General features: G+C 38.2%; 1 protein-coding gene across 2 annotated transcripts in view; it reads right to left on the bottom strand.

The window, feature by feature from the left end:
• LOC121295516 (rho guanine nucleotide exchange factor 9-like) overlaps positions 1-25007 on the bottom strand; it is an 81612-nt gene that overhangs the window by 53192 nt on the left and 3413 nt on the right. The window contains exons 2-6 of one of the 2 annotated variants that reach the window (XM_041220221.1): positions 23178-23275; positions 18655-20281; positions 15847-16206; positions 14184-14331; positions 13665-13774 (exon numbers count right to left, since the gene is read on the bottom strand). In XM_041220221.1, the coding sequence (XP_041076155.1) occupies positions 13665-13774; positions 14184-14331; positions 15847-16206; positions 18655-20214 (2178 nt within the window). In that variant the 5' untranslated portion in view covers positions 20215-20281; positions 23178-23275. The remainder of the gene's footprint in view (positions 1-13664; positions 13775-14183; positions 14332-15846; positions 16207-18654; positions 20282-23177; positions 23276-25007) is intronic. The other variant, XM_041220222.1, reaches the window with a different exon arrangement.

Here is a 25007-nt window from a genome sequence, read left to right as displayed (position 1 = left end):
ACACTGAGGCCTGTGATTAAGTATTCATCTAGAACTCCTGAAAACCTAAAAAGGACATTTTTTAATTGGGTATGAAACCGAACAAGGAGGAATGCGGTAATATAGAGGCTAGTTTTTGTAAAGTTATATTAAAAGCATCTCATATTACCAATCCATTAATTTCTAAATAATGTGTATTGGCTTTTCAACTGAACTCTTGAAATATATTTCAAAACCACTCAAAGAGATTGAAATGGTCCCCTATATTGAAACTTCTTACTATGAATGAATGTATCAAAACAACTTAAAGTGAATTCTCCTTACTTTTAGTCCCAATTGGGGGTTTTATTGTAATCGATTATTACATTTCAGTGTTTTTCTTTCCTCAGTGTGTTATTTGTATGAAACTGTCAACTCCCTTGCTTCAGTGTAAAGTGGTCCAAACATTTCTTTCCACCCAAGCAAGGGGCATTCCATTGCCTTTCTAAAAATGCAGTGGGTGAGAGGGAACCCATTAAACCCAGGTAAGAAACAAAAGCATATTCTACAGCAGAGATCTTCACAGAGCTGATTTGATAGCTTTATCTTTAGATGCTGATTGCAAAATTGGCGCTCATGCATCTTTGTGTGTGAGTGCTTTACTTTTAATATGTGTCCAAATAAAGCGATTAAGCAGGAATAGGGACAGTGGGTTCTTCACAATCAATAACGGTCTTGATCCCTCATAATGTACATAAAGTGTGTTGACTTGAATCTTATTTATTCTGCTTGAAGCTCAGACCACTATATTACGGAAACTGTAATAAATGTGTTTGTCTTAATAAATCGGCTTGTGTATGCATTAACAATTTCCAGAGAGTATCTAACAAATGGCTGCTTTTATGTTTTCATGTGTAATTTAAACAAGACATGGGAATCCCAAAATCATAGCAGGGGTTGCACATACAAATAAACAGTCAATATATTACATATATAAAGGATGTGATGAATCATTGTTTGACATATGCAGCATATCCCCTTCAGACCCTGTGTTCACAAATATGATACATAAAATAATGCATTAAATAAATGACTCCAGAGTATAAATAACTTATTTGATGAACTTTTTGTTTTAATTTCTAAAAATGCGTTGGCACTGCAGGAAAAAAAACAATAATAACGCTAATAATAGCAATAGGTTGTTGCAATAACATATAAATAAGACACGGATAATGTTTCATAAAGCTTTAACCTCAACCACAGGGTCATTGAAATGTTACTGCATTTAACCGTTACTCTCTTTGATAGTCACTTTTTTTATTCAGAGGGATAATGTCATTCCAATGGCTTTTTCCAGTTTTCTAATGAAGCATATGCATAGTCCAGAGTCCTACCTCAATACAGTCAAGCTGTTGCACCCCAAAATAAGACATCTTAATAAAAAAGGGTTCCAGATAGAGGAAGAAACGGGAAGATAGAGGAAGATTCTGTTCTGCAGGCAAAGCCATAGTTCACTTTCTATTACCTCTCTGCTGGCAGTTTGTAAGTAATTATTATTATTATTATTACAGTACTATGCCAACGCTGTGTTACACCCTCTTAATTTAATGATGAACAATTTTCACTGGATGATGACTAATTTGAGTTGGCAATCTGCACCTACATGTAGTTTTTTTTTTCTTTGTATGTCACTTAACTACAATCGTTCTTAACAAAACTGATTGTGGAGGTCTTTATTTTTCCATGAACTGCATTATTATTAATAATGATTAATAATAATAATACCACATGTTTTTGAATATTCATTTATAGAACTTTCTCCTGAGTTGTGATGAATCACTTGACTTTTCAGCAGTGTTTCTTATGACACCCACGTAAGTGCTATTTGGAGTGAGTTACAATGACATCAGTCCTGTTGCTAGGTTCCCTGCCTTCCTCTACAAAGCACAGCTTAATCAGACTAGTTAATAAAAGTCTACACCAGGTACTGCGCAGTCATTTATATAGGGCAAAGTAAACTACAGGTTCAGTTGTTCTCAATGAAACCGTAGGGCCCATTGGTCAGACCATTAGAATAGAACTCTGAGTCTATTTGAGGTTTCTGCCAGGATGAAGTAACTCAGGTCATCTCCATCTGATCACGGCCCTCTTCAAATTTTTCTTCTCCTGATCAGAAAGAAGCGCCGGCAGACTTGTCTGGTGACTGACTACTCCTGTTTTAGCTGAGAACTTGTAAAAACCAAAACAAGCACCATTACACAAAATCAAAGCTGCAATCAAAACTTACAGAGGAGTTCACTATGGATAACTGACTCGCTGGCTCTCGTCTCACACTCACTGTCTATCTGGTGTGCTGCCATTTTGTACACTACCAAGCTAGAGAGAAGCACATTACCCCTTAACAAAACCTACAAACAAGCCTTGAATGTATTAAAGGTTAAGAAGAAAAGAGGTTTGTATATGAGACATTGAAATATATTGTTAGTGCCACTAAATATACTTTTATTGTGCTGGTAGCAATTATTTGCAATTATTTCCCTTGCCCATTTTGAAAAAAAAAAAAAACCTCAAACCTTTTGTTTAATTTCAGTGCACGTGTAGTGCATAATACATCGCCCATTTTTATTCTGCCATTATTATAAGTGAATGTTGTTTTTTTTCTAATAATCATTCAAGGTTTAAATTAAGAACAAAGGTTTAGAGATTTGTTTTGTCCCACAGCTGAAAACTGTCCTATTTTCTTTTAATTTCATTGTAAGTCCCTCCCCACCTTGTAAATTTCTGTTTTCTTCTTCCATTCTTCAAGCACCATTCTCTTCCCTTTTTTTCTTTCTGTCTCTCTCACTTAACAACCCCAAAGGTCGTGAAAATGACTTAATAACCACGTCACGCTTGATCACAACTTCTCTCTTAGTTGAAAAACAGCATTCCCTGCTCCCAAGACGTAAATGAAAACCTGCTATTAAAACAACAATATTTACCTTGCTTTCCAAACTTCACACTTCACTTCTTAGTCCTAGTGGGAGCGATTCATTCTGACTCGGTTCCCAATATCTTGCTCAATATTGGCCAAATATACAATATTCTCAGAGCACGTCTCCAGTTTGTAGTCAAACTAGGAATGGAACTTCAGAAGGATCAATATAGAATAGATCAGTTTTATGGAATGTTGGGAGGTGTAAGAAGTTAACCCTTTAACAACTGCTACTCTGCATAGAAATGACAGCTATTTAAATCTGTAAAACCTGACTAAACATTTTGGTAGTGTTGGTGAAAGGTTAAACGAACATTGTAAAGCACACTGTGCTGAGCACAGCTGCAAGACATGCTGTTATCAACAGAGAGATGTTTTCGACACCAGGGCAAGGAATTGATAAATTGGGTACATTTGACCTTGCATATGTTCTGTGCCTGGAACAACATTATAACTCACACCAAGAAATTGATAGTGTTTAGATAGGGAGAGGAAAATAAGAGTTTGAACAGAGTTCACAAAGTTCAGCTTCACACACACACACACACACACACGCACACACACAGTTAGGTAACATCTGTATACAGACACTTGAGAGTACAAGTGAGAAAAAGCTATCCGAATCCTCCCCTGAAGACAGACCATCTCCGTACCTGATCTATCTCCCAGATCATTATCTGATTTGTGTTTAACAGCAGTATATGGAAAACAAATATGCAATTGTACAACGTGAAGACCAGACCAATGGTATTGTGAATGTAATATATGCCATATACCTTGCCATATAAATGAACAACAAAAAATGCAACAAGGTGCTAGTTTTTAGAATATCACCATCGCTTTATTCACAAGCTGCCTTTTTCAAGTCATAGTAATAAGATGAGAGATGCATTAAGTGCTTTTTATCTTTGCATTCTAATTCATGCGGACAACAGTCACGGCCATTGTCGTTTTCTGTGTTATTGTGTTTTCTCTGGAATTGTTGCTAAGTTACGGAGATGTAATACCCACCAACTGTTGAACAGGCCAGGAACGCAATCCTGCACCAGCTCTGTCTTTCATTCACTTTGTTTATAGCGAAAATGCACTTGAACACATTTCCAGAAAGAGGTGAATTTACATAAAGACTCAACTATATAAGGATTTTATTTTTAACAGAAAGACATGGATTTGATCACAAATACCAATTCTGACAGATTCATCTTCACTTACTGCCGCTGGTGAGAAGAGAAGGTTGAAGGCTTGACTGTAATGAAACAAATTAGCAAAGACTAAAGCAGATGCCACAAATGTAATTGTTGATGCTTCTGTGAGTTCTTTTCACTGATTGCTTTAATTTATCTGACATTTGTTTGTGGCTAACCAGGGTGTGTATAAATAGGGATATATTTAACCCTTGATTTACTCCCCTGAATCGAATTGGCTTGAGTACAATATTCAGCTCTACAGAAGTATCTAACCACAGAATAGTGAAGTGCACTACACTAGTCATTAAGACTGAAATATAGGACAATATCTGGGTTTGTTTTAATCACCTGCTGGCATCTTTGTGAATCTTATAGTAAATTAACTGGAGGATTAAAAGATGACATAATAAAACACGGCTATAAAAAAGAAGTCACCCCTGACTGCCCGCTAGTCTATATTTAGTAGTTCCTGGTTAACAAGCCACAGTCTGTGAATGTCTTCCGCTGGAATCCTATCGGTCTCTGGTAATTGATATATTGATGGATCGGTAGAACGTTTCACAAATCAGTGAGAGCGCCATTCAGATGATCTATCGGATCTTCCGCTGGTCATGTATCAGACTGCAGGCTGCTGTGGCTGCCATGCCTGACTGTCTAACCCTACCGGCAAGACGATGGATAGTAGATGTTTTATTAGAGCAGCCATAGTAAGATCCATCAGTGTATCTTCTGTTTCAGCAGCATGACTGTAACCAGAAGGGAAAGAGGTGTGAAGTATGAACTCCAGATTGACTGTGGCACTTAAATTCCAGTTCCCACCATGCAGAAACCAGTGAAGAGCAAGCTGACGAATTCAAAGAGGGGAAATGACGATAGAAACGTACAGTATCATTCTGTATAAGAATTCAGATGAATCCTTTCCCAAATAAACTATGAAAATACCACCTGTCATATTACAATTTAAAGGAATCTCCCTTTCTCCATAGTTAGTTAAGAAATACTTGGTTCTATATTTGGGATTTAATAATCCAGCTCAGGAATCATGCCCAGATGTTTTACCTATGAAGGTCATTTGGTTCATTCGGATGGCTTTAATCATTTTCTTTAGTGGGCTATGTTATTGATTAAGGTATGCATATAATCTCTATAATAATACAGGACAGTTGTATTCTCAATGAATACCCAGCAGATCTGTATTCCAAATGGTGACTTCCTCTCTTGTACATTCTACACAGGAAATAAGCATGCTTCGATAACACCACCATTGTGCCCAATCTGCTGTCATAGAAAATTCCCAGAACCAAATGGAAGCATTTAGTGATCCATTTAGCCATTGCAGTATATTCAACAAGTTGAAAAAAATGATAATATACATGCACTTAGAAGGAAATAAATAAAACATGACCGTGTTTCAAAGGGTAATGGAGTCATGAAAAGAGCATGGTTTTATACAGACAGCAAGTTAAAAATAGATAGGTCTTGCATGCCAAAACAGCCTGCAGGATTACACCATATTCCATACAGAACCTGAATATCTCAGCTGTGTTTTCTCATTCATGCTGAAGTGCTGTAGTTTTATCCAAATATGTGTTTTTCTTTTTTCTTTTTTTAAGGCCCTAAAATACTGGTGCAATTATTTTTTAGTGGGGATCCCTATATCTGGTTGAATACTGCATGCAATGCGCATGTGTTATATGTCCTGCATGGTTTACCGTGCTTTTCCAAGACTTTTAAAATTGAAAGTTATAAGGGTATGTAAGTCACATGCAAGAGTGTGTTGTTTCTATGTGGCGGTGAGAGACTTCTGCTTCTGGTAGAATAGATCAAGAAGCTCCTGCAATTAACTAAAAAATGAATATTGTATTGCAACCTTTAATAAATATTTCATTTATTTTCCCTTAGCATGAAAAAAATGTACTTTTTATATAATTATTTGGTTTCCTACCTGAATATGTCAAAGCAGAAAGAAAGGGTGGTAGATAGAGTCGGAGGGAAGCCAAGCCACTGATAAAAACTCTGTGGTGCCGGCTGGAGAGGAGATTTGCTCTTCCTAAAACATATACTTGCATCCCTGCAGATCTTTGTTTCCACGTGCACAAAGAAAATGCAAGGTGTTGGAAAAAAGAATGTGGTTGTCACAACCCAGAGCCCTCTTAAAATGTTTGTTTTCTAATGTATTAGGGTTTCATGCCTTTGAACTCTGGGTGGAGACTCAGGTTACAATCCAGCTCAGGTCACAAGGGAAGTCTGGTCATTTCAGGATAGCCCCTAGTGAACTTCAGTCATACATCTAAAAACGAACACACAAATGTGTGTGCAGCCTGGCGTGAGAAAGGGACAGGAGTGAAAGAAAGACAGCATTGAGGTCCAGTTTGAAGTCCAATCGCAGAGCTGGAAGGGAGAGTGTCATCATATCCCAGACAAAAATACTTTATACAAAGTCCTCTTGCTTCAGTAGGGGCAGTATGCTGTTAATGCTCCCTTTCAGCATTTACAGAAGATTAAAAGTTTAAGGTATTAGAACTTCAGTAATTCACACAATCCCTCTGTCAATCGATCCATAAACCAATTAATCAGCCTTAATGCCTTTCTTAATTATAGGAATGCCTTTGTAGATGCAGGTTATTCTAAGCATTCTTCAGCACCAAAACAAGCAATGCTTATTAAGATTCAAGGTGAACATTTGGGATTTCATAAGCAAAGCAGAAGTCCAGTGGTGGTGTAAACCAATTAACAAATTCATCTCTTTTTTTTTTCCTGCTTAAAAATAAATGCGCGTTTGAAACAGGTATTCAAATCAACATAAAGGAAGTTTAAAGTGTTTGTGGTATTTAATGCGGTTTTTGTTTGTTTTTTGTTATTGTGATGAACAGAAGAAGGCAGGAGAGTGATTAGTTATGCAAATGTGGTCAATCTCTGTGCAGTTATGCAAAAAAAAAGAATTCCCTTCATCATGCTGCAGTCGGTGACTGCAGATTCAGAATCCACATAAGAGAGTATTTTTGGATTTCCTCTGCTTCTAAAGATGAGAGAAGCCAGCTGCTTGCATCAGTAGCACTACAGAATATAGCCTCAGTTATTATAAACTAGTGGGTAATTTGTTTGAAGATATTCGTTTCTCAGGCATATCAAGTATTGTTTCATAGAAACTAGGGGCACAATGTACCCCAGTATGCAGGCGTACTGTAGATCATTTTCAATTAAAGGGTCAATTTAGGAGACCCCCCTCAATGATCTCAAGCAACAGACAGCCTTGCCAATTAACACATTTCTCATGATAGAGTAATACAGACTAACTGTAAACTGTTTCTCAGGTAGTTTTTATTCATTTCTATTCATTACACAAGTAAAACGCTGCATCATCTGTTGTGATACACACCACAGTAAGAGGGACAAGTTATATTATGTAACTATTTCCTAATAGGCACGGAATTAGGGAGCATACATACATCAGACAAAAAGCTAGAGTTTAAATCTATTGGTGCTGTATTGCATTGGGGAAAAAAAGTGAGACTACAGTTTAACTGCACCTTTTAACTAAACCATTGAAGCAGTGGTTACAATGCAGAGGTGTCAATTGGTTTAGTGCAATCCTTCAATTCTGCTACATCCTATCACGACCTGTCAATCAAGAGCAAACAGCGTAAGTATGATGTCATCCTCAATGGTACACAGTTTGTATTTAAGTCTCCTTGGTCAATAAAATATGTCATATATATGTATAGGCAATAATAATATTAGCATAGATAGTAGCTAGTATATTATATATATTTTTACTTTAAGGTACTCGATAGTTTCTTAAAAGTTGGACTTGTCAGTTTACACCTGACGTCAAATTGTTATTGTAGTCCAATGGTAATGATAATTTTAAATTGGACGTTCTGAAATTCCATCAAAGTATCTTTTTTCAACCTGAACAGTCAAATGTGGACTGCAGTTTAACAATAACATCAGGTTACATGACTATTAGATGCTACACTGCAAGACTGGGTTAGTACACTGCACACTCTTAGAATGACAAACATGAGCTAATGTGATAGTGTTATAAACTCGTTGTACCTTTAAAAGTTTTAAACACAATAATTTCTGCAACAACATCCAGGCCCTTAGACTGTGCTCTCAAAGGGCAGAGATAGGCAAGTAATCGTCCTCTGGATCTATATATATATATCATATATATATATATATATATATATATATATATATATATATATATATATATATATATTATATAGACCAATAATTTAGAGATAAATCTATGGTTATTAAATCTCTATTTAGATACCCCCCTCCAGTAACTCAACAAAAACATTAAATATTGTGGCCATATATATCATTAAAATGATTTTTTGATCCTCAGCTGTAACAATATAACATTCCTTTCACTAGTCACGTGTAAATGATCATATTTCACTATTCCTGAAGCTTATCTGATTTAATGTCAATTTGAAGACGTTCCAGTCTTTCGAATGCATTGTTGAATTCCAGTCTCTCGTGCACTAGCAAAACCTTAATCAGAGCTGAAGATCATTTCAAAAACATTTACTGCCTAAATGCAAGGACTTTGAAGGGCATTATGGGGAGAATGTAAAATACACACATAGTTATCAAAATGATGTGCTGATTTCTTAAAGAAATCTTTGCATGTGGAGAAAAAACTCCAAATAAATTTAATTGACAGCGAAAAATGAGTCCTACTAGCTTAGAAATATGAAAAAAAAACACTAATCAAACCGATATTTAACTCCCATCATTGAAAGCCACAGCTCTGCATTGTTACAGATTAGAAACACAAGAATAAGCAGCCAATAGCATGACTTTAACCAATCTACTCACTGTGGATCAAGCTGAAAACCTTGACCAAATGAAATGGTCTGTATTATTATTATTGCCGTGTCACTATTTTATAATGCACACACAAAATCCAATGCTGTTGATCATTTTGAGCAGTTACCAGTAACTATACTTAAATCAATATGGGAGATAATCAGATAGCTGCTAGCTGATTTCAGTGTCATTCCGGGTACAGGTTTGAAGACCTTGGCCCTATCTGTCCTGTATCACGATTCCTGTCAGTGCACACAGGCACACAGCACCAACAAGGATCAGCACACTCCCTGTAGTGATTTGTCAAGGAGGTCCGGTTAGCATGCCTTCAGGGGGCAGGTCTCCATTGTGGGCAGAGCATGGAGGCAATTTCCATGTCAGGGTATTCAGGATCTGTTGCAATGATCTACTCAATGGCAGACCTTATAGTAAACTTGCAAGCCTCCACCAATATGACCAGTTTCCACTGTATTTGAACTGCATGTAGTGGTGAAGGATCCCAATAATCACCAAAGCTATAGGGGTCACCAGCAGGATTTATGTAGTTAAAGGGCAGTGGTATTTACATAATGGAAATAATACACCTCACTGCTTCTTTAGGTAGTGTGGGAGCTCAAGCAGGTGATGATGTCCCCTAAGCCCCCCTGATGAATTGTCGAACTTTCATCAGCTCTCTGTTGCTCTATAGTAGCTGTGTAGCAATGTGCATGTCTGAATAGCCTTATGACACAGCATGCACATTAGTTCCCGGTAAACAGCTGGTTATAATCACCTCATGTTCTGCTGAGTAATGTCATTATTCTTGCAGGTGAAATTAAGATTGTAAGTGTTTGGTGTCAGGGGCCTCCTTGTGTTTTGTCAAGAGATAATGTGAAGAAAAACCAAGCCCTTGTGTAGATTGCATCCGCTAGCTGTTAGCTGTTTAATCATTAGAGCTCTCTGTGCTGCAACACTTCTACCTTTTTATGTAGATTTTCTTATAAAACAGACACTCACTGTCTAATCATCACTGTCGTATATTATCAAGACCAGCATAGCTTTTATTAAATCTAACAGCGACTATAAAAGTGGTTCTTTTAAACCAATAGCCTATGCTCTTTGCTGATTCATTTTTGCAGAACAATCTTGAGAATTCTACTCAGCACTGCAAGTTCCAAGAAATATCAAAGGGCCGTAAGAACACTGGAATGGAGCTTTGTGTGAGGTCACAGCGGAACACTTTTAGGCAAGGAAATCCAGAGGCACAAAATTTAAGCTATTTTTAATAGGGATATTTTACAGCATGAACATTTCCTTAGCACTTAATGTTTAAAACCCTATGGTGTGGGTATTATCTGATTCTCCTTACTGTGTCACGTTTTAATTATTTTATTTTTAATTTTTTATTATTATTTTTTTTTTTAAATTGGCAGTCTTTTCAGAAGCAAATTTAGCTGGAATAATTATCAACCTTCAAAGTCAAAACAACAATAGAGAAATATATATATAACCAACATTAAAGGAAATTAAACAAGTACTATGTTCAATATTAGGAACATCTACATAAAGTATTCATTGAATAATAATACTACTAATAATAGTAATATGATTACTGCTAATAGTAATAATACTAACAATAATGAATAGTTAAACAGTTTGCACTAGAATGCCAGTAATTACCAATGTGCTTGGATGCCTCTTCCATTTCTGGAAGGTTGAGGGCTCTGATAAGGGGGCGTATGATGTGGTTCACATATCTGCATATCAAAGAGTTCGAGATGACAGTACAGGACAAAGCAAGAAGATCCCTGTTGAGTTTTTAGAACCAGCATATTGAAAGATCTGGAACGCCACAGCACTGCAGCACCTTCACTGCGCATTCTTAATTCCAATGGAATTCTGCTGTAAAACTCTATTTTAGCCATAGCCAATGTGGGGTTATAACAGGGAATGTTTGAATAGCTGCTTCCTGAAGCTCAGTGAATAATTACATTTTATTACACAAGGAACAAAGTCATCTTTAGGTAATGACAGCTCTCATATTACCAGGGGATTCTAGCTGAAGAAATTAGCTACAGTATATATAAATAGCAGGGGATGAGGGCAAGATCAGAGTCCTTTTTTTGTTTTAATTATGAAGAGTGTGATTATAGGCATGCTTAGAGTATAACACAGCTATGCTCCACTGGTTAAAGGTGGGCGGATCAGAATGAAGAATATCACAAATTCAATCGAAAACAATAAGGGGGATCTCTACTCTGCAAAATGATTTAATAATGGAGATAAATACTTAGAGATATTTCATCTTTTGAGATGCAGTGTCAAATCATTTTGTGAACGCTGCTGGGTCTCAGAATCCTGTTCAGTTTTACTGTACACGAAAACTGAACTCCTACATGTCACCGTGAACCAAATAAGCATGATCCTAATGGCGCTTACAGCACTTATAAATGATGCCTTCCAGCACTGGTATAATTCAAGAAAATAAGTACAGTATATTATAATTTAAAAAAACACACCGAGAAAAAAATATCAGGGAAGCCAGTGAAATGTTCTTGTACTTTTAGGTCACAATACAACTGTCCAAAGATATAACACCTTGTTCTGGCACATAATGTGAAAGGCAAGGAGATAGTGAGGATAAATTAAGAGGTACAAGACTGTAAGAAACTCCAGCCCAGACAAACAACATTAATGGGAAATTCTTTGCTGACTCTGTATAAGTTGTGAATTTAGAAGTCCAATCATGTGCAAGGCAGCCATTAATGCCATCCTATCCACATGCGCGGCGTAGACCTTTCGTCCTCATTTCTCTTTTGCTTTTTAAGCTTTATTTTCTGCTGACATGTCTTTTATTAAGTTGGTTTATTTAATGAGATTAATGTTGAAACAAGGGCAATCTGTCCTTAAGACAAGTCACTGATGCTCATCTTTCCACAGAAAGCCAAGCATGAAGCTTTCCTCCTTTTCAACACTGTACACCGTGCTTGGACCATTCGTTGTGATTTACACGCTGACAAAGGAACAGCTGGCATTGAAATCAGTTTGATTATCAAGCTTCAATGTCAAATTAGATGCCTCCTCCTCCTTCTTATGCATGGAGTGAATATACATTAGATTAAGTGCCTCTAACAGCATTGTAATCACAATGCAATAACACAGTAATTACACATATTGGTGTATAGTAACAATTTGAAGGCGTATTTAATTACAAAATGAGTTCTACTACATAACTACCTGCAATATTTCCCAGTGGTCCTGGAATGGATTATCAGGCCGTGTGCTGGTTATTTCCATATTGGCTGTGGAGATATTCTACTAACAGCTGATACCATTGCAACCGCCCTTGCTCTAGCCCCTTAGTACAGGACCAATGCATTCCCATTGTTTATACAATATATCACACAAACCAAATGGGATCAAAGACAAGTGGAAGACAGCTGCAATGAGAGACAGCTGCCAATCCAATTAAGTTATAAGATATTGTTTGAATGTTACAGAGTTAATTATAAAGGGTTTTTATAGTAGTTTATATCCCTAAATTCATTTTTATAGTAGTTATTATAAGTTTTAGCAATCAGGTAGCTCAAACATTTAGATGAGGACAAGAGGTTTAAATGCATTCTGAGTTACAGGGGTTTCAGCTTTGATGCTGCAAAAGATGAGCCCTTGTTTTGTTTTAATTATGAAGAGTGTGATTATAGGCATGCTCATAACGCCACCTGCACTATAAGGACATGCTGATGCTGCATTGCCTCTGTCACACAGAATGAAAGTTCTGCAAAGCTTTGACTTCAGTCCTCCTTGTCTCCCTATTATCTTCATCCCTCAATGTGGGCATGAGTGACTGTTTTTTTTTTTCAGTTCAAACCAAGGGGCTGCTGTAGGTGGTGCAGCAGGCTAATGCTCCTGCTTCTCATGTCTTTCATACCTCTTGGACTGGATTTAAATCCAGTTCAGGTCACCGGTAGAACTGGAGTTAGTTTGGCAAGGACGCTGTTACATGTGTAGTTAACATATAAATAATGTTGCAAATAAAGTTTAAAAGCAAAAGAAGCCTGTATTCTCAGCAGCAACACCACAGAACCAGCATTTAGGTCAAGGTTGGGTAACTAGTCTCTTCCCACTCTTTTTATCATGCCACTTTAAATTAAGTGCTGTCAAAAATGTAACTTTTGTTCCCTCTTTATTCTAAATTTTAATAGCATTGAACCATATCCCAACTTTCAATATTAAATTCAGAAAAGTTGGGCTTGGGTGAGATAAAGTTTAGATGACCTTGCATTAAATCCAAGTTTTATTCAACCTTATGATGTTTCTTTCTGTGCAACTTAAAGCTGCAGTGTCCCTCAGTTTGAAACTACAGTATAATTATTTGGAGTCGAATACCTCATTAACATTTTGTTTATATTCCCCAAAGGTAGTATGAGCAGTTGGGACACAAGCTTTCTCCCCTTTGAAGTCATCTTACCTAACCTAACCCTAACCCTAACTCTAACCCTAACCTATGCAATAGGTATGTTTCTGATTCTAAATGCATTTTCAATCTCAGTTAAACAGCCATCAAAACACATTTTTATACTGATATTGTATGAACAAACTGTTCATTAGTATCTATTGGGGTCCTGTCAGGGTAATACATTAATGGTATCTTAAATTCAGTGTGTAGAATGTGTTTTAAAAGTTTGGCCTGGGACCCTACATCTTCAAAAGAAGGTATAGTTTTGTTTTCCACTTACTTTATTAACTTGAAGTTGTTCGGCTCCCAGCTTCAGCAGTCTTCTTCTGATTGTGGTATCGCCACCTCTGTCACACACCCTCGCGGTCTCCGTACCCAGAGGAACCTCAGCTGCCAGACAGAGCAACGTTAATGTGAAACCAGGGTTCACAGCCCAGACCACCTGCAGCCCAGCCTGCTACCTCACACTACCCTGTGAGCAACACTAAAGAGCCAATTATAGTAAGTGACAAACACCACTTCCACAGTGTGGAAGAAGCAAGACGTCTAATGAGCGTTATAAGAAGGGGGCCCCTCGATTCAGAAATACACAGCTCAGCTATTTCATTTAGATGCTTGTAAGTGGTCGTTATCTTTTTTTTTTTTTAAGAATTGTGTTCCAGAAAAAAAAAATGTGATTACTGTATGGCAAATATAGTTTTGAGAATCTGTGCTGTTAGTGTCAGCACTGCCCCCTGTTGGCAGGTCTATTGGGAATGGCAAGGTTAAGTAACGTCAATACTGCTGCATCTTGTCTCACCTGGTTTGTGCAGCGTGTGTCCCCTCCACCCCATCTCATCCAGCCCAGTAGGAGTGCTCTGGGACAGGGGAAGGGAACAACATCTCTGCAGTGCAGTGGCACGGAAATTGGGCTCCTGAGGGCAGAGTCCAGGAGGACGAGACGCAGGCTGGAAAACAGCAACAAGAATATAAAGAAACATCTCGAATGCTGATCAGAGCCTTTTAAATCAAAGCATATGGCAGCCTGTTTCCCATTTCTGTTTTGAGTATGCTACATATTCGCAAGACTTTCTGAAGGTAGCGATTTGGTTTTATAGTGTGATAGATATTAAATAGAAACAGATATAGAAAGCACCAAAATGTTATTGGAACAGCAAAATTAGTGGGAAAAATAGTGGTTAGAATGTATCAAAATCTACAAGAATTTCAACATCAGTACCTCATGGCTTGCTTTTAGCTCAAGAAAGCTACAACAAAGCAACAACAAAAAAGATCATAGAAACTCAGCCAGGCAATGGACACTGTATAGAAATAGATTTACCACACATTTTCAGAAAATGGAAGCAGCAATAAGACAGATGTGATACATTTTCCCTTTGGAGGGTGAGTAACAGAGCTATATGCAATCTAATTTCATGCCACTTAGTATTCTGTGGAGAGAAAGTAGGAACAACATAGTTCAGAAAAGTAGCACATATAATTAACAAATTCAAATGAGGAACCTTCTCTTTACACTTCAGTGGCGATGTGAAGCAAGCATGATTTTAGGAGTAGAATAAGGAGGGTAAAGAAACATGAAACTAGGAGTGTGTGCAATAGCTCCCATATTGCCAGGGGTCAGAGGGCAGTCTCCTCCTGCTTCTCATCCTACGCACGCTGTACCAGTGTTTGTGTGGTGAGGCTTGGTGACTAAACTTTGTAGGCGGGTTCAGGATCACAATAGCTTGGGCAAGTTGGATTTTCATTTAAACTGTCACTTGGGCATGGTGTATGTCACACATGCTTCAGAGACTGCTTCGCTTGTCACAATGCACATCTTAATCGCCCCAGTCGCTCTGACCCATTCGTTAAAGTTAGTGAACTTCTTGATTGCGTATTCCCCATTATCTTGTTTCAAATGATGTGTGTTGGCTTTTGTAGTACAACACCTAGCATTGCCTGTTACATTTGCATCAAAACCACAATCTTCAATACCCCATGATGGGGATACGTTCACTGTGTTGCATTAGGCTGCTTTGAATGACACACTGAGAAGATGAGTTTCATTTCCTAGAATAAAAACTCCATCGAAGCAGCTGCACTTTATGTGGCTGGGTTTGGTTGCTCACAAGATTGCTGTAAATGGCTCTTCAGATCTACTTAAAGCTGCTTCAAAAATCTACACATAATACAGCATATCTGAAATTGTCAAATGATAGAGCCCATTAAATGCAGATCTCTGGGAAGAGAAAAGGTGGAACGAAGCAACGGCTTTGAGTGATTACACTCATATGTATGAAAAAACAGGTCAATACTTTCAAAGACAGATTAGTTATGGTTAGTGAAGTCTAGTGGGATTCAAGTCACACCAAAGCACAAAAGACAAAGCGATAGCACAGGCAGCTACTGTACTCCTCCAAGAGGGTACAGAGTTAGAAACTGAACTGTAAGCAGATAGTTGAACACAGCTCACTGTGTCTTACTCTGGGTGGATGTAGAACCTCTGCATGGTCCACGGCAGCACCCTCTATCACAGAGTGGGGTCTCTGTCTCACAAGGGGCCTCTTCGTCTGGAACTTAGATGGAATGTTTGGAGAGTTCTGCTCTGCAAGGCGCAGGCCCACGCAGTTATCTTGCTCAGCAGGCTTGGGTTGTGATGTCACAATGGACCCCTCTTCAGGGATTGGACACTGCAAATTTAACATCATGCTGTAGGCTGATGCTGGGCGCCGCTTCTTCCATTTTGGGGAAGTGGCCTTCCAATCCGATAGGCTGCTATTGGCATCTGTTGGTGTTTGAAGGTGCTTATTTTCATTCTCCAAAGGGAGGTCTTCCACCTGATCCTTTTTTCATGTCAATAATTAAGAAAAATAAATTGTATTATCTCATTAATATTAGTACTGTACATCACTGCTTCAGCATCAGACATTTTTTTTGTTTGTTTGTTTGTTTTAACGTTACTCAATACTCATTTGGAAGATCAAGGATAATCCCATTAAACTTTTTTTGCTTCCGAAGGGTTAACCAATTGATTGTTGAATATCTGCACTGATTATAGTGTGCTTGAAATTGGTTTGGCCAAACCGGTATAGTGAAGTCAAATTACCATTTTGTACGTATGATGAATACTGCATTCTAAAATAAACTTTTGTTTGTTTTAAAAATACACACATATATATATATATATATATATATATATATATATATATATATATATATATATATATATATATATATATATATGATATATATATGTTACATGTATATATACATGTGTGTGTTGTGGTGTGTGTGTATATATATATATATGTATATATATGTGTATACATATATATATATATATATATATATATATATATACATAAAGTTGTATTTCAAATAAAAATCTTACGTCATAAGTACAGTATGCTATTTTCCTATTATATATATATATATTAAATATATATATATATATATATATAACCTCTACCTGTGTGTGTGTGTGTGTGTGTGTGTGAATATTATACAGAAAAATTGTATTACAGAATTACACCATCTGAGGTTATTTTCTTCCAGCAAAGTGGGAAACATAGTTAATATAAAAGAACCTCATTCTGCAGGGGTTTTTAGCTATTGTGGGTTTATGCTGTTGCTGTCCAGTAGATGGCGCAAAAGGATTTCAGTACATATTTACCCACAGACAGTCGTTTGATCATGACTGAGACCAATGTGTTTCCTATATGTTGTCTATATGTAGTGTAGTAATGGTAACTCAGAATCGCATTCATTGCATTTGTAACTGCAGCTTATCACCCACAGAGCAGCAAAATCTGCCTTGCAGTTGCAGTTACTCAATATGCTGAACTTCCTTGACATTCATTCGACGTGGGTTCAAGTGACATCTTTATAAGAGAGGGTTGATTTATATCTAAATTAAATACCTGTACTTCTAAACTCTGAACAAATGTTAATTAGGTAAATCTACAGTATAAGTACAGTAAATGGGTACTTTCCTGCACCAGAGGATTGTGTGTGTGTTGCTGGCTGCTTCTTTACAGCTAATATTGAAGTACCTACAGTATACAGATTTAATATACTAATACCCTACATACTTATATGTTGCGCTATCGTCACGTTCTGAAGACGTGATTGTGAATGAAGTAAACAGGGTTTTAATGCCTCATTGACCGTGGATAGGTCATTGGTCTAGACAAGAATTATCACAAAAATGTCTGATTTAACCTATTGTTCAAGAACACTGTGCACTGGACCTGAGGACATGAAACTGCTATAACTTTGTTCTTTTAGTACAGAAGATGTTGACTCAGTGTAATTCCAGGTTTAAAAAAAAAGTAATTATGCTGAGGGCTGATTCTAAAACTCTGTTTGATCCAGTCTACACCAGCCCTCCCTTTTCTGAATGACTTTGCAAAAAGGTTTCTGGTACAACAGACCAAATAGTTAAACCAGCCACCAGGAAGCATTTTGTAATACCTGGAACCAAACACATAGTTTGAAATAAATTCACGCTTGCATTATCAAGCAGTTTGTCTAGGCAAGCCATAATATACATGCATTGTCTTTTCCACCGTTCTGTGTTAATTAAATGAAGTTGTCTGTATTTAGGTTTGTGTAATTAAAGCACAACCCTAATTTAATTAGCATGCGCTGTCAGTCTGCCAGCTAACAAAAATAATGTGTCATATTCTTTTATTTTATGCATGTCTTTTAGTGTAATTTGCAAATAAATTATTAACAGTTTTTTGGGGGAAAAACTTCCAAGGCGTTAATGTAGTAAGCTATAAATGTCACACTAGACAAGCATAAAGAGGAATTCAAGAGTTATTAATAAGGTAATTGTAATTGTACAGTAGCAGTTTGTCATGACCACTTGAAGGGATAATATTGTAAGAGCCCCAGGTAGCGTGTCAATCAAGGTAGATAGGTTATTGTTTTGGGGCCATGTTGTGTGTAGCCTGTATTCTAAGAGCAGGAGCAAGTGGTTTAGGAAGCATGTACCTCAGGAAGCTGTTTACAACTTCTTCACATGTTTATAGTGACTATGGTCAGGTTAGGACTTTGGCAAGGGGAAAGGTTAAAGGCACAAACGCAAAATCACTTGTATTATCGTTTAACAATCACTATTACTTAAATAACCTGTAATAAGGACTCCTACAAATGTTTTAGAAACACTTATAATAAGTAATATGGAGTCGCATTTGATCAAATTTGATGTGGAGTCCCTCTATTACAAACCTGAATACGGTACCCAAAGGATAGCTACTTGTCATCATTATTCAAAGTTATCTTACCTTTTCTTCCTGCCTTCCTGAGTGGTTGAGTGCAGCTGCCTTCTGTAATCCATGTTCCCTGGTTGTGTCAGTATTGTAGCCCTGCTGCTCCTGTTTATGATGTGAGCACCCCTTTAAAACAGGTTGGTCTTCAGTGTTTTTTCCTTCAGTGTGCAAATCCTGGAGAAGGGTGTTTTCCAGCCTTGTCCTGTTTACTAGGTGAATCCCCCCTTCACTTGAGGAATGGTCTCTGCTGGAAGCTGGAGTACTGATAGATCCCTGAGGTACACTTGGAAGAGCTTCAGGTTCAGCTATCATTTTAGGGGAGTAACCGTTGGGGATCAACGAATCTTCACTGGACCTTGATTTTATAGTTACTTGAGCGGACTCGGCTCCTGATAACATTTTCGGAGTTAGGTGGTCACACAGACCAGATTCCGGAGACAGAACAGGCTTGGCCGTTGGTGGCAAGGGCTGTTGTTCGTTCCCTAAGTGTAAAGACAAGCCATGAGCCAAGACTCCAGATCTCGGTATGCAAGGAGTTCCCAGAGGGGACTGTGCAGGTTGTGTGGAGGACCTGGCAGAGCTCCTCCACCTCCTTGCTGTTTGTGTTATACTGCTAAAAAACCTGAACACCCCACCGAAATGACTTCCTTTGCTCTCGCTGGTCTTTTTGGGTGGGGGGTTGGGATCTCCATCAACGCTGGAGTTACAGTCTGAATCAATGGTGTTGTCCAAGGTGTGGAATTCAGAATCAATACTTTTTTCCGCCATGCCGGAGTTCACTTTCCCCATGAAAGAAATGTTTTTCAAGTAGCTCCAGACATCCGCACCTTTGGCCCGTCTTCCTCCCTGCGGGGTCTTTGGGCAATCCCTAAGGATATGCTCTTGACAAACTACTGAACTGTTACTGTTCGTGAAAACGGGGTGAGTTCTCTTCCCATTAGATATTCTCTCCATGTTCCCACTGCCATTTTGCTGTCTGTAAATTTCCCTGAGCAAGTTGCTCTCATTGATCGCATTTTCCGAAGGGTTGGTTAAATCTACATCTTCAAATGAACAGTCCATGTCCCTGATGTGGCCTCCATAAGAGTGCCGGAAAGCTTTGTGTCTGGTCAAATGTCTATTGGAATAAATCTCAGCTGAGTAGTCCCAGCTATGCAGCTGTTCTGGGTCTCCCTCCACTTTCAGAACAGTGTTGATTGTCGAGGTTTCTGAGTGTCTGTTTCCTCTGCTCCTTGAGGTAGACCTCAGCTTTTTGAAGAATCGTACTTTGTCTACGAATGATAATTTGGGGACTGAGGTCTCCCCTGGAAGAATCATGGAATGGGGCCTTCGTTCATAACCAGTTGTTGTCTTCCTCCTGCTGAGGATCCTCCAAATCCCAGAGTTTTTAGGTTTCTTTTGAAATTGACTTTTCTCCTTGCCAAGACCATGACCCACATTGTTTGGGTCACAGAGGTCCGCTTCACAGATTTTCATTGCGCCTTTTGCATTCTCTGAGTCTAGGGAAGCATTAAACACTCTGTTAATGAATCCGTTTTGATCAGCGTGAATACAACTGTCTATATTATCCATCATGCCATCTTGAAAAGTCTGTCCATTTAATCTTCCCGCTTCATTTCTTTGATTGTAAGATTAACAGTACCTACAATTAGAAGTAAAGATGTTGACAAATGCCAAGACTTGATAATAATAAAACTCTTAGGATATACTGAAGCACTTGGATTTGACAAAACACAAAGTAGAAGATATCCAGGAGATACAAATAAACACAGTGCAGCTATTTTTCAACACTTATGGGGAAAAAAAAGAAAGACATAAAATAAGTTTATTTTAATAAAACTAAATAGCTGACTTATTAGAAGGCATTTTTAAAAAGAAAGATAAAGATTATTTTAACCAGACAGCAAAGACAAGGCTTCAGTGTGTGTGTGTGATCATTGCAGCAGAGATAATAATAATGATTCACTTTTAATGCACGTTATTAATAGATACCACAAGTCAAGTGTCGGTCACACCTCCTTTCAGAGTGGAGGAATAGCCACGATTTCCACCTTCCCCTTGTTGCCTGCTATCTGAGCGGCCGCTGCTTTATTGCTTTTTTTGTTTGTTTGTTTTGAGTCAACATGTTTGAGCACCAGAGGGGTATTTTAACTGCTTTAATTTGTGTAATTAAGCACTCAAACTGTATGCTTTTCCAGTCAAAGATTTAGGCTTCACGTTAATTTGTTCTCAACACAAAATCACACAGAAAAGAACAGCAGGTTTGTGATGAAGCAGGACACCGGGCTGGTGTAGCAAATAGCAAACCGCAACATCAGTGAGTGCTGTAATTAGAGCTTTTGTCAACACCCTGCTAGACAGGGGGAGTGCTGAATAGTCACAGAATGGGTTTATATGATCATGGAAATCAAACAGTTGTTTTTTTCAACTGGAAGCACGGCGTACAGCTCTGTAGAGCGGCCATGCAGGTATTACCAGACCTCTTCAAATAGGTCATTTCCATTCTATACATCTAGAGCTTAGAGGGGTTTTTAAACTAGATGTGTCTTTGAGCAAAACCATCAGCTTCACAGTTTGATCTTATAATAATAATAATAATAATAATAATAATAATAATAATAATAATAATAATAATAATAATAATAATAATAAGTTTCAAGTAGCAAATGGATCCCTTATTAATAAATGTAATGTGTTTGGCTGTTCCAAGCCTGATTAAGGACACAATAATTGGTTATTTGGAAGTTGCAGGAGTTATGTGCCTCTGGCCTATAGTGTGGTATCATACAATCAGCACGCTACCTGTAATAACCTAGAGAGCTATGCTCTAGCTGTGAAACAGGGGAACAGGCAGCACCCTTGCACCCGTACAACTGACTGCATGTAATCCTATAATCAGCAGACTGTGAACCGTTATAATTACCAGCAATACTTTTATCTGTTTTTCACATGTACTGCTTTTGAGTTACAGGCAGTTAACTAATATAACATTGGTGACTTGCAATTGAATTGAGTTACAGCTGCAAGTACAACCCACTGCTACAGTGATAGTTCTCCTTATAACCCTTTGATAATATTGAAAATAACCGTGAAAGAAGTAGTTTTGGACACATAATAAATATATTATTAATTGAAAAAGCTTTCCATTTTTTTCATTGCTATATATGGCGGGAAACATTGAATCCACATTGAGGTCCTCATGCATTTGCCTCTTCCATATGCCCCCATATAAAGATTTTTGTATCCCTCCCAGTATGAGGTCACCAGGGATGAAAGGGTAAGTATCAGTTTGGGAATGTATACAATGCTGTTATTACAATGTATAATCTTCTCTGCTGCTTTGTTGATATGTTCTACATTATCTATTAAGGCTTTATTGTTATTACAGTATAAATAAACTGTGTCCTATGGGGAATGGCGGTGGTGATGTGAGCTAGTTACTCGACCAGTAATATCTTAAAAGGGGTTGTTTTGCAAATCTACAGTCAGATCTATCAAACTGGTTTACATCCAAATTGTAAAAGTGTCATTCCCAAACGCTTGGGGGTTAGCATGAACGAGGTTTAGCCACACACTGAGAAAGTGCATCAGTCCAGAACCTGAATAAAACATGTGTATTCAGAGTTCACACAGACTTGAGCCCAGGTTACACTGCGCTGGGTTTGGATGGTGACTGGCACAGTAAGTAGCTATTGACTCATATGGCATTTTTATTTCTTTATTTTTAATGAGCCATGTCAACCTGTGCATTGTCTTTTTGATGCCAAGGCACTGTGATGTTTCAACATTGTCAGATGAGAAACTTTTGCAGCTGGCCCACATGTTAATCAAGCTAATATTGGATTGTGGGGTCAAATAAATATTTGATGATGTTACTTGAGAAAGAGTAGAAATCTGTCTCAGCGGGAAAGTACTTCATTGTATTTTGTTCCATGATTTATTGTCAAATGTTGCTCAGTTCAACACATTTCCCAAAATATTTGTAATAGTCAGGAAAAGCATTGCTCCTGGACTACGATAATTCTAACCTCTGAAGAACCATGTGACACACACTTCTCAATGTTTCATTGGAGATTTAAAGGCAGTATCCGTGTGCCTCTTGTCTGTCAAACTGGTCCGTCTTTTGAATCAAGTTAATATCACCACATTACTCTAGGGGTAAGAAACGTTTAGGTGAATCTTATATGCCAGTTATATGTTTGCAATGAACAGGGTGAACATGAAATACAGTCCTCCCTCTTTATCAGATGGCCCCTTATATAACAGGATCAAATATAAACCTGTGCCATTCCACTTCCATTCTAGGGCTAGGGCTGCTAGCTGAAACACAGATTGCATGGTTTGAAAACCATGGCTCCTGCCCACAGAGGGAGCTCTATATTGGCATCTAGTAAAAGGCTGTTCTGTTGAAAGGTGTGCATTTTTTTTAACTCACCTCCTGCAACTGTGTTTATCCCTTTGTAATAACTGAGATCTCCAATCTCAACACTGAGGCTGGAAGAGCTCCTGTCTATCCTAATAACACACAGGCTACTGACCTCGTGCACAGTCGCTGGAGCTGGAATGAGAGTCCAGTGGTGACAGCTTATAAAGGGGTCACATGCTGCATCTTCTCGGGCAGCCTCTGTTCTAGTTCCTGTAAACGGGGAAACAGTGCAGCTCAATCTCAGCTCCGGTCAACCAAGCACGGAAAAGAGGCAGTGCTGCCTGTCAGATTATACCAAGAAAAAGAAAGGTGGTAGCTTTCTGCCGTGGTGCAGACACTCGCTTCATTAACGGGGGCACGCGTTATTGATCATTACTGCTTCCAATGTATCAAGAGGATTATTGTTTAACATAGAGATAGGCAGACTAACACTGTATGTCTGTTCCTCTAGCAAATCAGTCAGGTGGGGCAGCCTAGTGGGGCTTGACAGTGTCTCTTTAACTTATCACTTTGTCTACAAAACAAACAGGCATGACCTTTGGTAGTAATGTACGGCGAAAGTGACTTGCTGCAAGATCATATAGGAAGTCAGTGGATAATCTTGGGTTCACAAACTAGAGACACTTGAGCACTCCACCTAACCACTGAACCCGTAACTGCTCAACATAGTACTGGGTGAAAAGCTGCTAGATCCCCTCTCACCGCTTTTAGATTCCCTGCCCAGGTTGACATCTATAAAAGCCAAGGTCTCTACATGGTTGGAACCTGGAACCATTAAAAGCAGTGTGGCCGCCCCAATAGGATTGAATGGAATGACACTGCCCTGATCTCCTCTGTGAATGGCCTGTCAGTTCGAATCTTTCATCTGCCACAAATCTGTTAGCGCATATGCAAACTGTGTTGAAACAGCGAGACATATTCACAGCTGTTCAGGACAGAGACACAGCATCAAACTCTGTTGCATCAAAGATCATCTGACATGTGGACAATGCACATTAAAGATCGACAGCGATGGCATTTTACCAGCTACACACTGTCACATAAATAACAATAAAAAACACAGACTGGTATAGGGAATGTGACTGTAAACCATGAAATATCCAAACATCCAAAAATTCAGCTTGCGTCACTCCTCCTGTATACTGTCACAAGCTGAATTACAAGTAAAAACATTTTTTTTGCCAAATAAGTACTTTTAAGGTTATAAATGTATTACTCTAGTTGCACTTGTTCCAAACAGTAAAGACAGAGCCAACGAAGAACTGCTGGGTCTAGTCTTGTTTTAATTACGGTTTGCCAAGCACTGACCATCTTTACAGTGTGAATAGCTGATTGTACAGTAGAAACAACTCTCTATCATGGTGTCGTTCTGTTTTAACTTTGCATTGATTAATGTAAAGCTAAAAACACTGGTCCCTCACACATGACATCTTACAAGCAGTGTCTTAGTGCACTGTGCTTTTTGATGCATGCCACCAGGGTTTTATTCTTTGGTTGTATGTGCACAGCAATAAAGCTGAAGAAACGCCAACCCAATTAAAACACCTGTTTACTCCTGTTTTAAATCACATCGAGGCCTGGCTTATATTTAGCCGAATGTATGTGAAAAGTGTCCAGTGTGAGGTCACACTCATTCTTACAGCCGCTGGCTGTTTTTTTACTATAATAAATAACCATGATTATCCATGCATGTTTATGCAAATCCACATAGAACAGGAGAAAGGAATAATGAACAATATCTCTACATGGCAGCAATCATGAGTGAGGCTGCTATAAACCTCAAGGGTGAAACCTGCTCCAAAACATATTTTCTCTCTTTCAGCCTATGCAATTTGCATCATCTTCCATTGAGCCTAGTACATCATACTGCATTTAGCCTTTCTAGTGAAATCATGTTCAGTCTTTAAAACTATTTAAGAAATGCCTGAGCTGGTGTGTCGGC

Source organism: Polyodon spathula, chromosome 20 (genome assembly GCF_017654505.1).
Source record: "Polyodon spathula isolate WHYD16114869_AA chromosome 20, ASM1765450v1, whole genome shotgun sequence".
Taxonomy (NCBI): domain Eukaryota; kingdom Metazoa; phylum Chordata; class Actinopteri; order Acipenseriformes; family Polyodontidae; genus Polyodon; species Polyodon spathula.
This window is presented reverse-complemented; position numbering and strand designations above follow the sequence as displayed.